Raw genomic sequence first — 12,642 nt, forward strand, 5'->3', positions numbered from 1 at the left:
CCGTTCCGTGTCCCCGACATTGGGCCCCTGCCAGTCAATTTCCCCTGATGGATCACCTCGGGGAGCCTAGAGTGGGGCCCAGCTCCTCCAGTCGCCGCACACTACAGAGAGGGCATTGCCATGGTAATGAGTGAGCGAGTCTTAAGCTGATGGCATTAATCACCAGGGATCACTGTGACCAGCCTGATGACTGATTGGGCCCCTGATCACAGTGGGCAGCCACAGTGGATTTCAACCTTTGGGACAATGCAGTCCGTCCAACAGAACTGGGAGACAGATCCAACACCGGTGAACTCTGCAGGGGGGATTACATGCTCGGTCGTACAAATTCAATGTATGACTTTTGAAATCTCAATCAATTACAAAGTAAATCACTTCATTTAGACTGCGGTGCATACTTGAAGTATCTCAGTGAATATCTTGGCTCAAATGACACCTTGCGCTTTTCTCCAGATAGTAATTTTTCCTTTATTATTTCTTGTCCGAGCAGAGCTCTCCTTTACATCCTCTGTTAAGCCCCTGCATGTGGTTTTACCGTTTCCTGGGATCAGTTTGTTTCTTTTCACACAGAGCTGCTTCAGCTGTGGTGAGGTCTGCATTGGTTCTGCTCTGTGATTCTGTTGAGGGCTGCATGGGGATTTGGTAATGCGTCAGTAAATGTGGCCCTGCTTTTTGGAGTTTGGCCAGTTTGCACACCTATTAGTTGCTGTGTCAGGTTTCATAGAGAATCCATCCATGTGGAATGTTGAAACCTCTCTTCTCGACGTTAGTCTCTCAGTCTTGAGTTTCTGAGATCCGTCAATCTTCAAATTACACACTTGGGTAATAATAATAATGGATCCTGTTTATCTTCCTAGATACACAGGAAGGGTCTTTGTTGGTTTGGCTTGTTGTTTTCAAAAAGGAGAGTAAGTAGCACAAAGTCAGAGCTGTTCTTGGTTCCTAACCTGGGGTCTCGACCCCCAATAGTGGTGGCTGAAGTCAAATGATGCTGGATCTTTTTCCTATTGGTGAACACATATTAGTGAAGCTACATTTCACAGTTCTATTGCATCAGATATCCTATGTAAAAGCCCTGGTCAGGTGCATGTAAAATGGTACTTGCAGAAATGCTTGTATATTATCTCTGATGTAAGTTTAGGCTTTCTAGCCATGCTTCATGATTGATGTGGTATAGCAGACAGCTTTTGTGTGTGTGAGAGTGGGCGGAAGAGAGAGGTCATCTAAACAGCTGGGAAACTGCAGGTGCATATTGGCATTCCTTCAGCTTTTCCCCCAATTAAGCAGCTTAATGAACGGAAAAGGATCGTTTTCGGGTTGGGATCGCACACACACACACACACACACACACTCATGCACTTGCTTACACAGCATGGCTTTGAACCATGGCCAGTTATTCTTCTAGCATATTTTCTGATTTATACATCCACACCGTAATTGGACCAAGTACACGCGCACACACGCACTGCACTAGAAGTGTCATCCATTTCTGGCCATGTCCACTCTGAGCTGGTGAGATGGAAAACATTTGTCCAAAGTTTTCCATCCAAACCTCCATTTTCATTAGCACAACTCTCAATCCAAACGGAAACTGTTCTTTTTGCTGCGTCAGTTCAGATGTCTTCTTATGTATATGGGTAGGATTCGTTGGTAGTTGAAAGTCAAATATTAAATTAAAGACATGACGGATCCCTGGATAGGCCGCACTGTTTGCAGCGTATTGAACTTCATGTACTTAATATTGCCGTAGAAACATTTATCAATATGTGAGGGGGGGGGGGGGGGGGGGGGCGGGAAAGGCTGGGATTGATGAATTAAAGCTTTGGATTAGAGCGCTAATGTGCTTGTCTCCCCAGTATTTTCTGCAAATTCAAGTACTCTAGGCCCGGGCTAATAATGCAAAGCTAAGGTTCACACGTTGACCCTTGTTCTAAAGATCAGGCAGGATCTATAGCCAATTTTAAGAAGTTAAAACTTGGCAGACAATTATTCCATCCACCGCGCCTATGCAGAGCCGTTCCACTTGTAATTTCCCTCCAGGTTTGCGTGATCCAAATTTTGAGGCATTGCGGAGCATCCGTCTGTGCTAAAATCGTCAATTAAGCTCATTTTATTCCCCGCTACTGGAAGCAATGTTTACAAATCTCTGGCTCCCACTGTGCATGTGCAGCTTATGTCCCTCGAGAGCAGAATGATCAATGCAGTCAACTCTTCAACAGCCCCTGGCTACAACAATAGATGTGACACACTGTTTAAGAGGGGGACAGAATGCTCTGGCATACTTGATGGTGGGGAGAATATTCTGCTCATTTTATTTTGCTCTGTTAGTCTGTCTGTCTGTCCCTCCCTCCTTGTCTAGCTCTAATCCCAGCTAGGTTCCACAGGATACTCTTGGAGTCAAAACAAGCTAGTTTCGATTTGAAGTGCTTGAAGGGCTGGTTTGTTGAGGTTATGTCGATTTTTAAATAAAGCCTTTTTCCCTGTTCACTACTCATTAACATATACCAACCTGCTCTGAACATGAATGGGGTCCATTGATTTAGAATGCCTGACTAGATTGAATTGATCCGGGCTCTTGGTACCTGTGGTTAGTTCTAACGTCGTTATTGAGGCACAATGTCACAGGAAGGGTCCCGTGATGAACTTTAAGCCCTGCTACGCCAGCCCCTCCTCCCTGTGTGGTATCTCACTGCCCTGCACATTCTGTGCAGTTTAAGATAAGTTTGATATGAGGATGTTTGTCTATCCCACTTCCCATCTTTTTTTCGACGCTTCACCATCAATTAACAGGAGACGACACTTTGTAGCACTGATTAACATTCTGTCCACAATCTCATCCGTGCCTTCTGTCGGCTGTGGACCACGTGACTTGGCTCACTCTGAACAACGACTATTACATTAAGAGCCAAATGACAAGCCCATGTCTCCCAGCGGTCTGCATCCATCAGTACCTCGGTGCGCAGGGTGGAGGGCTGTGTGTGGGGATGGTCCTAGGAGGGGGGGGCTCCGTGGCACCGGAGCGGGCGGCTCAGGCAGTCTGAGCCTGCATACCATGGGGGAGTTTTAATATGATCCTTAAACGGCTCGTCAAGGGCCCTAATTATTCCTGATTAGGGGGTCAGTCCGTTTTGCAACTCTTAAATTAGACGGCGCAGCACCTGCTCCGCATGAATATGCAACACGGTGCTCTCTCTCTCTCCCTGCTCTGACTCCCTCCAGCCCGCAGTGACGCTCCCTGTCTCTTCCAGGGATGCAAGGTCTCTGCGTAGGACCCCTTTAAGCAGCCCGATTTGTAGGACAATGGGCTTTTGAGAAGCATCCCGGCTCCCAGCAGCGCAGGCTTATTGTGTTTGGCACAATGTCTTTTGGTAATCCACTAACATTGTGGCCCGCGCCACGCTGATGCTAATGCCACTGCTGATGCTCGCTGACCTCCCCTCAGTGCTGAGTCAGCTCAGTTTACGAAGACTCTTTCACACTAGGGGGAGGGGTGCACATGACTTTGGACCATCGTTCAGCCGGGACTTGGTCAAAAGGTGTTTTTTCATGCCACACATACCATAATACTATCTGTCCGTTGAAGTCCTCGTACTCGGAGTCGTGGCAGGCATCTCGGAGCGGGGGTACGGTTTTAAATGGGACCACAGTTATTTTGTGTGTGAGGGATGACATATTGGAGCACACAGCAGTCATTCAAATTCCAAGGGTCGCCCCAAGACCGGTTGCCCTTTAATTACCCCTGAGACGCTATTTTAGACTGGACAGATTGACAGACTGGAGTGTCTCTGCACTCCCTGGCTACCTACTGGCTAAGGGTCATCATGGTATTTGGGGAGAAGAGCGTCAGTCATTCTGTCCGTGCCTCCAGGACACACCTCCCAGGCGCTGGCGAGGCCAGCTCATCTCGCCTCAAACAACCCATTGGGTTGGACACGCCAGGCATCTTCCTGGCCGCCCAATGGGAAAGCAGGCTTAAGGGGGGAAGTAGGGATCAGCGCCACTTGTTTGCTAGTGGAGCACTTTGGAGCACTTAAGATGTAACTGAAATAGAAGACGCACACACACAAATGCACACACATACCCTGTTAAGATGTGCCTGTACAGCGTTTATTTGTATTTTTTATGTTTAAATCGATACTGACTACTTATTATCTGTTGCTACCCTTTTATTAAAAGCTACACATAATTATTGATCTACTTAGGCTATCCTATATGAGCTCAGTGATGATCTATATCCATAGTCACTTCCAGACTTTCTGGATACTGGTCATCCTAGAGTCCTCACCAAGGGGAGGGGCTGTCCCTTCTTCCCCCCCTAGCCCCCTCTTACTTCCCCTCTGGGCTCCCTGTTGCCCGGGGATACCCTGGGAGGAGTCGCTTCTAGGGGAGGGAGTTTCCACGTGTGTCTCTGCTGTGGCAGTGACTCAGTTATAGGGCGAGTGTGTGTGTGTGTGTGTGTGTGTTTGTGAGTGTGTGTGTGTCGCTTTAAGTCTCTGTGAGCCTCCGCAGCAGAATCCACTTTAAGATCAGTGAACATCGGCTCGCTCTCCGCTCGCCCGCTCTTCAAAGAGCTCTTAGATTAAAGCCGGGACCACAGAGGTAAGAGATGTTTTGCTGTCTGCCAGCGTACCTCCCAATCCCTTTGTTACTTTTGTTTGGTGGAATTAACTCGCAGACTGAAAGAATGGGGGGAAGAAAAGTTGGCTTGTATTGTCCTTTGTCTGGATGCACAGGTGGAGACTGGTGTGTGTGTGTGTCTGTGTGTGTGTGTGTGTGTGTGTGTGTGTGTGTGTGTGTGTGTGTGTGTGTGTGTTGGAAGACAGTCTTGGCGATGGGATATGCTTTGATGGATGTTTATGTGGCGGTTTCTTTTGGAGGCATGTTATTTCCTTGTCGGTCGAAAACTGCAGAGTTTAAGGTTTATCACTGGGCCTGACACATACTCTCAGGAGGCTTGTTATCACCTGGCCTCATGGTGTGTTCACCACCGTCAGCTTTTATGCCCAGCTCGCGTCAAGAGTGCCGACTCACCCCATGTCACTTACGTCGTGTTCTCACACGTCGACTCGTTTTACGTGCCCGTTTTCACCCAAGGTGACACACAAGAGTGTAATTAAGCCTGATGATTAAAAATAAAAGCCGAGTTGGCTTTTATACCACGTTTGGTCTGGCCTGGAGAAAGTACTGTGCGCTCGCTTAAACGGTGGCTCTAAGTTCCACGTCGTCTGAGAAAGAGGGTCTTGAAATGTTTTGAGTGACCCGTCTCCAACCACTCTAGGATGGTTTGGTGCACTGCTTTTTGTGTGTGTTTATAAATCATTCAAGAGACGCCATGTCAGTTTTGGACAGGGGCCAGTTCCTGGACCTTCTAAATGTACAATGAAAAGGTCCAAAGGACGCTAACAAGCCCGTTGATGGATGCTTGCCGACCGGGGGCCATAAAGTTAAAACTCCGCCACCACGCTGTACTATGGGGACTGTAGCCGGGGTGATTCATAGAGAAAACTCTCTCCTCCGTGAGGAAACAAGCATAGGAATAATCTAAATCTAGTATGACAGGAATCAGCTGGATATGCCATGCTCTAAGGCTCCCCCAACATGGTTTTAGGACACATCCCGACGTGTTGTTCTGGCTGTTTATGTGTTCTGAAAGGCCCCCCCGGTGGGCCGTTGCCATGTCTTTGAGTTCAGGGCATGCTCCCGTCTGGGGAGAGTGCAGGGGTAACGCGGGCGGCCCCTTTAAGTGGCCGTCCCCATGCGTCAGGGAGGTAAGGAGAGGGGCCTCCCGTGGGTTGTGTCTCTGACAGCAGGAAGGCAGTGCGATCGTGCTCTCTACAAAAACACATGACCTAACTCCTCCCGCCAAAATGTGTTCGGAGGACAGTCGAGCCCCTTTCCCCGCCTCAAATTGGGATCACATTTCAAACGAACACTGCTGCCGCTGCTGCTGCTGCTGCTGCTAATAGCAGCTGTGCTTCCCAGTGTTGTATACTTTCTTCGATTTCTTTTTCTGCCACGTTTGTAGTGCAGTACCTTAATTTCCCCTAAGGCCACGCTGTCGTGGCAATAGGATGAGTCAACGGTTTCCATGGTTGATTCCTCCCGCCCATGATTCCTCTCTCACCCGGAGTGGACGTGTCCACTAAGCACTTCTTCATCTCCGAGGAAGCGCAGCAGAAGGGGTGAAAGGCCAGTGCAGCAGCGGCAGCACGCCATTTCACACTCAACGCTCTGATTCTCCGGGGGGACGGGGGGGGTTAGCTCGCGGTTTCACACTGCTGCGTCAATACTTTCTCCCACCTCCCCCCCCCACCTTTGTTTCTCAAGTTTGCCTTCAAGGTCACATGAGGTGAGAAAACCATTAAGGGTGTGCGCATGCAGGGTTTCCAGCTCCTCTTCCCATTCAGGAACCTCATTTTGAAGTGACTTCTCAGTAAATCAATACAGCCTCAAATCCAATCATAATTTCGATATGTGTCATTTTTATCATCTTTTCTCTTGTATTTTTTGTCCTCTGGGAGTAGGCAATGGGCTCCACATTTCAGGCACAAGACGGATTTGTATATACTCGACGGGCTGACCCATCGACCCACTACTCAACCCCAACCCACTCACAAACACACTAACACACTCAAACACACACGCTCAGACACTCATACACACAGGCTCACACGCTCACAAACTCAACCTTAATGCCTCCAGACTAAACATGGAGGGTATGTGGGAGGCAGGGCAGCGAGGGGAAGAATGGCAGGTCAAAGGGTTTGTAAAGGAGCGGTGAGTTGCTAGTCGTCCCTTGCCCTCCCAAGCAGATGGCCGGCAGGAGAAACCCTTTGAGTCGAGCGGGACCGAATAGGGGCTGAAGCCAGGGAGGGGCAATCTGGAAACCAAGCTCTGGGTGTATGTGTTTGAGCGTTTGTTTGTCCACTAAATGGGGGACTTGTTTTGTTGTTCACCCAAATCGCCACCACAATGCTCCCTGTTCAAGTCGCACTAGAAGGCAAACGTGTGTGTGTGTGTGTGTGTGTGTGTGTGTGTGTGTGTGTGTGTGTGTGTGTGTGTGTTCGTATAGCGACACGCCTTGGGCCTTTCATACCAGAGGCCTTGTCTACCCTGAATATAGTTAGTAAGAAAGTGTCTGTCACAGAGCTTAAAGAAAGTGGCCCTTGTGACAAGAATGACAACAACCTTTATGCCGACTCCTGCAGCGTAGTGCACAGCTGTTCTCTGCCTCACAACTGGTAAGCTGTGTTAAAAGAGCTTTGTTTGGCTCATTCATGTGCAGTGACTTTAGACTTCCCTTTGGCCTTAATTAATTTCACGCTGCCGGTTAATTTACCAAATTGTTTCGTGTCTTGGCAAAGACAGGAAATGGTTTTGGGTCTTGGTGGTTGATAAATCAAAGCGCTTCTGCTTTTTTGGCACAGCGAGGCACTCAGCAAGTCCTCTCACCACAATTAGCCAAGCTTAGGGATGACCGTAGGTCCAAGTTCATTATCACTCTCTTAACTCGCTCTGTCGTAACATGGACAGCGATATAGTCCCACGACACTGCTTCAAGTTACCACCTGTTTTCTTCATGCTCATTTAGCAAAGCCTAATGGGGGATAGATAATTTCATTAGAACGGCGCAATATGTAATTGGTTCCTTGTCATATTTGATATATCAGCCCTGACACAGAACTATCGCCTTTCTACTTTTGTACGGGTGTGTTATCATTCCCTTAGTCAAGCCTTCCAAGTTTCCACAGTGGCATTTCCCCTCTCTCCCTGTACACACTGTAGCTCATTCTGCTTAGCGAGAGAACACTCATTACCAGCGCTTGCGAGTCATGGTGCTTCCAAGCAAGAGAGATAAACTCTCTGTTAATGCCCTAGATCACTTAATCCCCAAGGTTATGGCTCTTGGCAGTGGGCTGCTCGCGGGCGTAACCCCACACAGGCTGTACGTGCGCACCATGGCTTGACGGTCATGAGCGCTGTGTGAAAGGCTTCCTGGAGAGTGAGCTTCAAGCGTGTAAGGGGTTGTGGCACACACACACACACACACACACACACACACACACACACACACACACCCCCTGTGAGGAGTCACGCTGATTCACAATTGCCGCCTGTCGATGTGGCGAAAGGAAGTGCTCCCCCCAGCCTCCACAGTCTCTGACAAAGTTGGTGGTGTGGACCGTTAGAGGGGGGGGAAAAAAGAGGGCGAGCATCAGCTCCAACTTTCAAAAATAAACAGCAGGGGCAAACTGTAGCAGCCTTTGAAAAAATACTTTCCAAAACCGGATCAAACACGACGTCATCGTTTCTGTGCGGAGTTGGAAAAATGCAAGTAATGTTTAGTTTGCTGGGAAGGAAGGCCGCAGTGCTGAGGGCTATGGGGAGGCAGGAGTGTGTGTCCTCACTAGTCTCTTAGCAGGGCTAGCACTCAGACACTGGCTTGTCTTCTGAGGACCCTGGTCACCTCACCTCTGTGTGGATACTAGGGAGGACTTTTTCTCTTTGCGTGGAGGTAACATTTGATTTGTAAACTGCCGTTGATGAGGTTTTGGTCTTAATTCAATGCTCACTATCTGAACTCCACATTCTGAATGGACTTATTTTTGGATGAAATTGGATGTGTGAAGTCTGTTGGCTTCTGATTCGTTTAACTTGACTTCGCAGAATGAGGTGTTTGTGTCGTGCTTAAATGTTGTCCCCATGATCGTAATGACCGGCTAAATGGAACAACTGTTCTGGGAAAACTGTGTAACCGTGGCACCGTTTCTTCTCCTTCTTTTTCTCCTTCAGATGAGTGTGACCCTGAATGAAAAAGTGTGTTTAGAGCAAGGGGAAACAGAGGATGCTGGCCACACGAATGATACACTCTGACAAAAGTCTCTAAAACGGGTAAGTTAACTCCATCCACAGTGGGATTACGTTCTGCTTTTAATTCTGCTTTAAAATATGCATAGAAAATTAAGTGATGAAGCCACATAGCATACAACGCCTAAGTAATGTTGAAGGGTTTTTAGTGTTAACCCCAAGCTCTTATGTAATCGCTGTAGAACAGGGGAAGCCACAGTGCTATCTGACAGCACGCTAGAGTCACATTTAGAGGAACATGGCGGGTCCCTGGGCCAACTTTTTTCATTAGAACGTAATGAAACACATGTCTTGGTATGGCTCCCCATCACTAATTCACTATAGGACGGTCTGGAAGTGATTTCACTTTTGTCTCGTCACGCGTAACAGCCATGGGAACCTGGGGCTCTTTGTCAAACTTTAAGGGAAACGTAGAAGGCAAAATTGGTCGAGTTTGGACCGTAACGGCTAAATGTTAAAATTCTAATAAGCCTAGGCTTGCTGCAATCAAAATGTCTATGTAATGACTATTTGCTATTAATTAATGTGGTACAAACAAACCAAAACTAATTGTATCTTATGTCCATCCTTCAGGTGGCAATGGGGAATTCTGAGAGCCAGTACAGCATCCAGGGGCCCAAAGGCACCAGCTTCTTCTTCCCCGTGAAACAAAAGCCCTACTCCCTGAAGTTCCCCTCCTCCAAAGAAGACGACCTGTCGCCCCACACGTGGTGGAAGAACGCCCCCCGCGGCTCGGGCTTCAAGGCCAGGTCTCTGAGCCACGGCTGCCTGTCGCCGGCACGGAGCCGCCCGCCTTACTCCAGCGGCCACTATGACTACATCTCCCAGGGGGCCAAGGGAAGCCCCCTCAGGGAGGCCCCCCAGTGGTGCGGCGGCGCGTCGGGCAGGCGGGCCCCGGGCGGCTACCGGGACAACCCGTACGGCGCCGAGTTCAACGGGCACGCCGCCGGAGACGGCGGCTGCGACGGCCTGGAGGAGCAGAGCAGCCCCCGGGTGGTGATCAAGAAGGACGGGAGCCTGAGGGTGGAGTTCACCAACACCTCCGGCAGCCCCCTCGTGGAGGAGGAGGCCGGGGGTCCGGTGCAGCTCCTCAAGTTCTCCCCCAACGTGGACGCCTCCGCCGCCCCGGGGCTGCCGAGACGCCGAGGGGGTCCGCCCCCTGTCCCTGCCTCCTCGGCGGCGAGGACCAGCAAGGGCAGTTCGCTGAGCTCGGACGGCTCCTGGTACGACTCCCCCTGGGGGCCGAGTGCGGAACTGTGTGCGGAGCAGGAGCCGCCGGGTTCGGCCGCGAGGACCCTGATCCTCTCCCCCGGCCACGGGTCTCTGGACGAGCAGGAGTCCTCTCCCGTGTCCGTCCCAGAGCTGTACAGGGACCCCACTATGGCCGCCACCTTCCCCGCCACGGTGGAGCCGGCCTGCCTGTACCGGGAGCACAGCCTGTCTCAGAAACCGTACCGTGCCTCGTTTGCGTCCGCTCTGGACGTCCCGGCGGAGGAGGAAGAGGAGGAGGAGGGGGGGGAGGAGGAGGAGGAACGCCTGGAGGCCCGGCAGTACTCGTCTTACACCCTGCCCTGCCGCCGGCCCAAGGCCCACACACTGAGCGAGGACCTGGGCGGGTGCCAAGACCCGGAGCAGTACCGGGCCGGGCCGGAGTTTGGCTTCCAGAAGAAGGACTCCATCAAGAACCGCATCAGGCGTCTCAGCGACTGGACGGGCAGCCTCGCCCGCAAGAAGAAGTCCCAGGTTAGTCAGACGTTGGTTCTCCTCCTCCTGACTTGGAGCATTTCTCTCTCTCTCTCTCGCTCTCTCTCTCTGGCGCTCTCTCTACAAACGAGACTTGGAGAGTCTCGTTGTCGCTTGATTGGCCGCCTAGAGGGGACACTTGACTGCATCATTTTGTGTGTCACAGCAGGGCGCTTATAGAGAAACTCAAGGCCACAGTATATCAAATTGTATTCCTTTCTTTGGTATGAAGGGATAAATCCCTCCTCCATTACGCCTGGTTTAACATTTTGATGTTTAATTTTTTAAATGGTGAAACTTTTCCATGCCCCCATACCTGATTGGGCATTCTCCGTTCGGCTTGCTTTGATGGAAAGGGAATCGATAAAGGCCACAAGTGACCGTGTTCCCCGGTGTGGGTATTGTTGTGGCCTTGCCTGGCACTGCCTGGTATCTACCACAAGGTCCCCGTCCTCAGAACCACAACACCATCTGTCCCGGGCACCGGTCACTGTGGGGTGTCACGAAATGAAATTGGCACAGCTGCGGGTGTTGTTCATGTCTTTTTAAATGATCATTACTTGTCCTGAATAGAAAGGAGATGAGGTTAGGGACTAGGGGCCATTGGATACATAGTAGAAGATATGGACAACATGATCAGACGCAGCAGAAGCCAAGGGCTGCGCTGTCAGTTTCCTGATGAGTTTTTAACGGTGGGTCGATGCCTTCTTTGTAAGCATGCCGGTAGTTGTGTCAGATTTATGGGTGGAATTCTGTGTAATTAGACAATGGATGAAAGGGGATACATTTGTGTCGTATGTGTGTGACTTAGTTAAATTGTCTGTATTCTTATAATTTCACTGTTGTTATTGTAAATTGTGGTTTGCATGGACTATAATTTACTATTATTTACCTTTTTATGCTTTAAGTAGTTTTAGTTTAGTACAAACTGCAAGCTTATGTATTATGTTCTGATGAACATTTCACTGCTGCCCTAAACAGGGATTATCTTTAAATCGTAATTTGGCAGAATGTGTAGCTTTAAAGTTCCTTTTGTAGCTTTGTGAGTTCAAACAAAGCACTTCCGCATCAGTTAATTCACCTTTTCTAAATGTTTTATGTTGAGTCTATGCCCAGAGAACTGCCCAAAGCCTTTTCTAAAGCTCTGTTGGAGAGCAACTAATTCCTCATTGAAGATTAACTCTCCCTCCTCCCAGCCTCTTTGGACATTAATGAAGGACTTATGGCTGTTTTGTATTGTCTTGGAGAGATGTTGTGGAGTCCTCTCGCCACCCTCCGTGAACTAATCTGCCAATAGGGATTTCTGCCTGTTCAGTTGGATTTTCTGTGTGGTTTTGATTTTTTGCATCCAAAACTCTGCTCTTTTGACCATAGCTGCATAGTTGTGTGGGTGTGTGTGTGTGTGTGTGTGTGTGTGTCATGTCATCGTGTCTCAAAGTACAACAATCTGTGTCATGCACAAGGCTTTCACTTTACATTAGCAGTATCCTCTTTCAAGTTTCACAGAAAAAAGCCCTGCTAATCTATGGCCATGTGTTGGTGCTTAACCGGTTCTGGGAGCAGCCAAGGACCAGCAGATTTACCTCCTATGTTGTTAGCACTTGATGCCTGATTGAAAAGCAGAGAAAAGAGCTTTGTTTATTAGCAGCTCACCTTCAGAGAAAAAGAGGCGTTCATCTGAGATGATCATAAGAAAAGCACCGCTCCTAAACCCGTAAATACTCAGGGATTCATAGTCAAAACCTAGGCCTCGGCAACAAACCGTCATTAGCCACAGTCTATTTTTAGAGATAAATGCACCGTTTTGAGGGAATCATCAAAAGACCGTTTTCTTTTTGGGAATTTCCATGTGCGCCTGACATAACCTAAATCAGGGCTGTCGCCTGTGGAAGGAGGCCTTCTTTTTTTTTCTATTTCTCGCTTCCATAATCGTCCTTATGTCTGGATTCCCTCAGTCCCTAACCTCTCTGGTCGTATAACTCCTACTCCGGGTCCAGATCCCACCGTCTCAGCCGGTCGACCAGACCCAGG

At 49.2% G+C, this 12,642-nt stretch overlaps 1 protein-coding gene across 1 annotated transcript in view; it reads left to right on the forward strand.

The window, feature by feature from the left end:
• The window catches only part of tiam2a (TIAM Rac1 associated GEF 2a), a 69,828-nt gene that overhangs the window by 12,232 nt on the left and 44,954 nt on the right, over positions 1-12,642 (forward strand). Inside the window, 2 exon segments of the mRNA XM_079752155.1 lie at positions 8,794-8,892; positions 9,442-10,611. Coding sequence (XP_079608281.1) covers positions 9,448-10,611 — 1,164 coding nt within the window. The 5' untranslated portion in view covers positions 8,794-8,892; positions 9,442-9,447.

Source organism: Pollachius pollachius (genome assembly GCF_949987615.1).
Source record: "Pollachius pollachius genome assembly, chromosome: 15".
Lineage (NCBI taxonomy): Eukaryota > Metazoa > Chordata > Actinopteri > Gadiformes > Gadidae > Pollachius > Pollachius pollachius.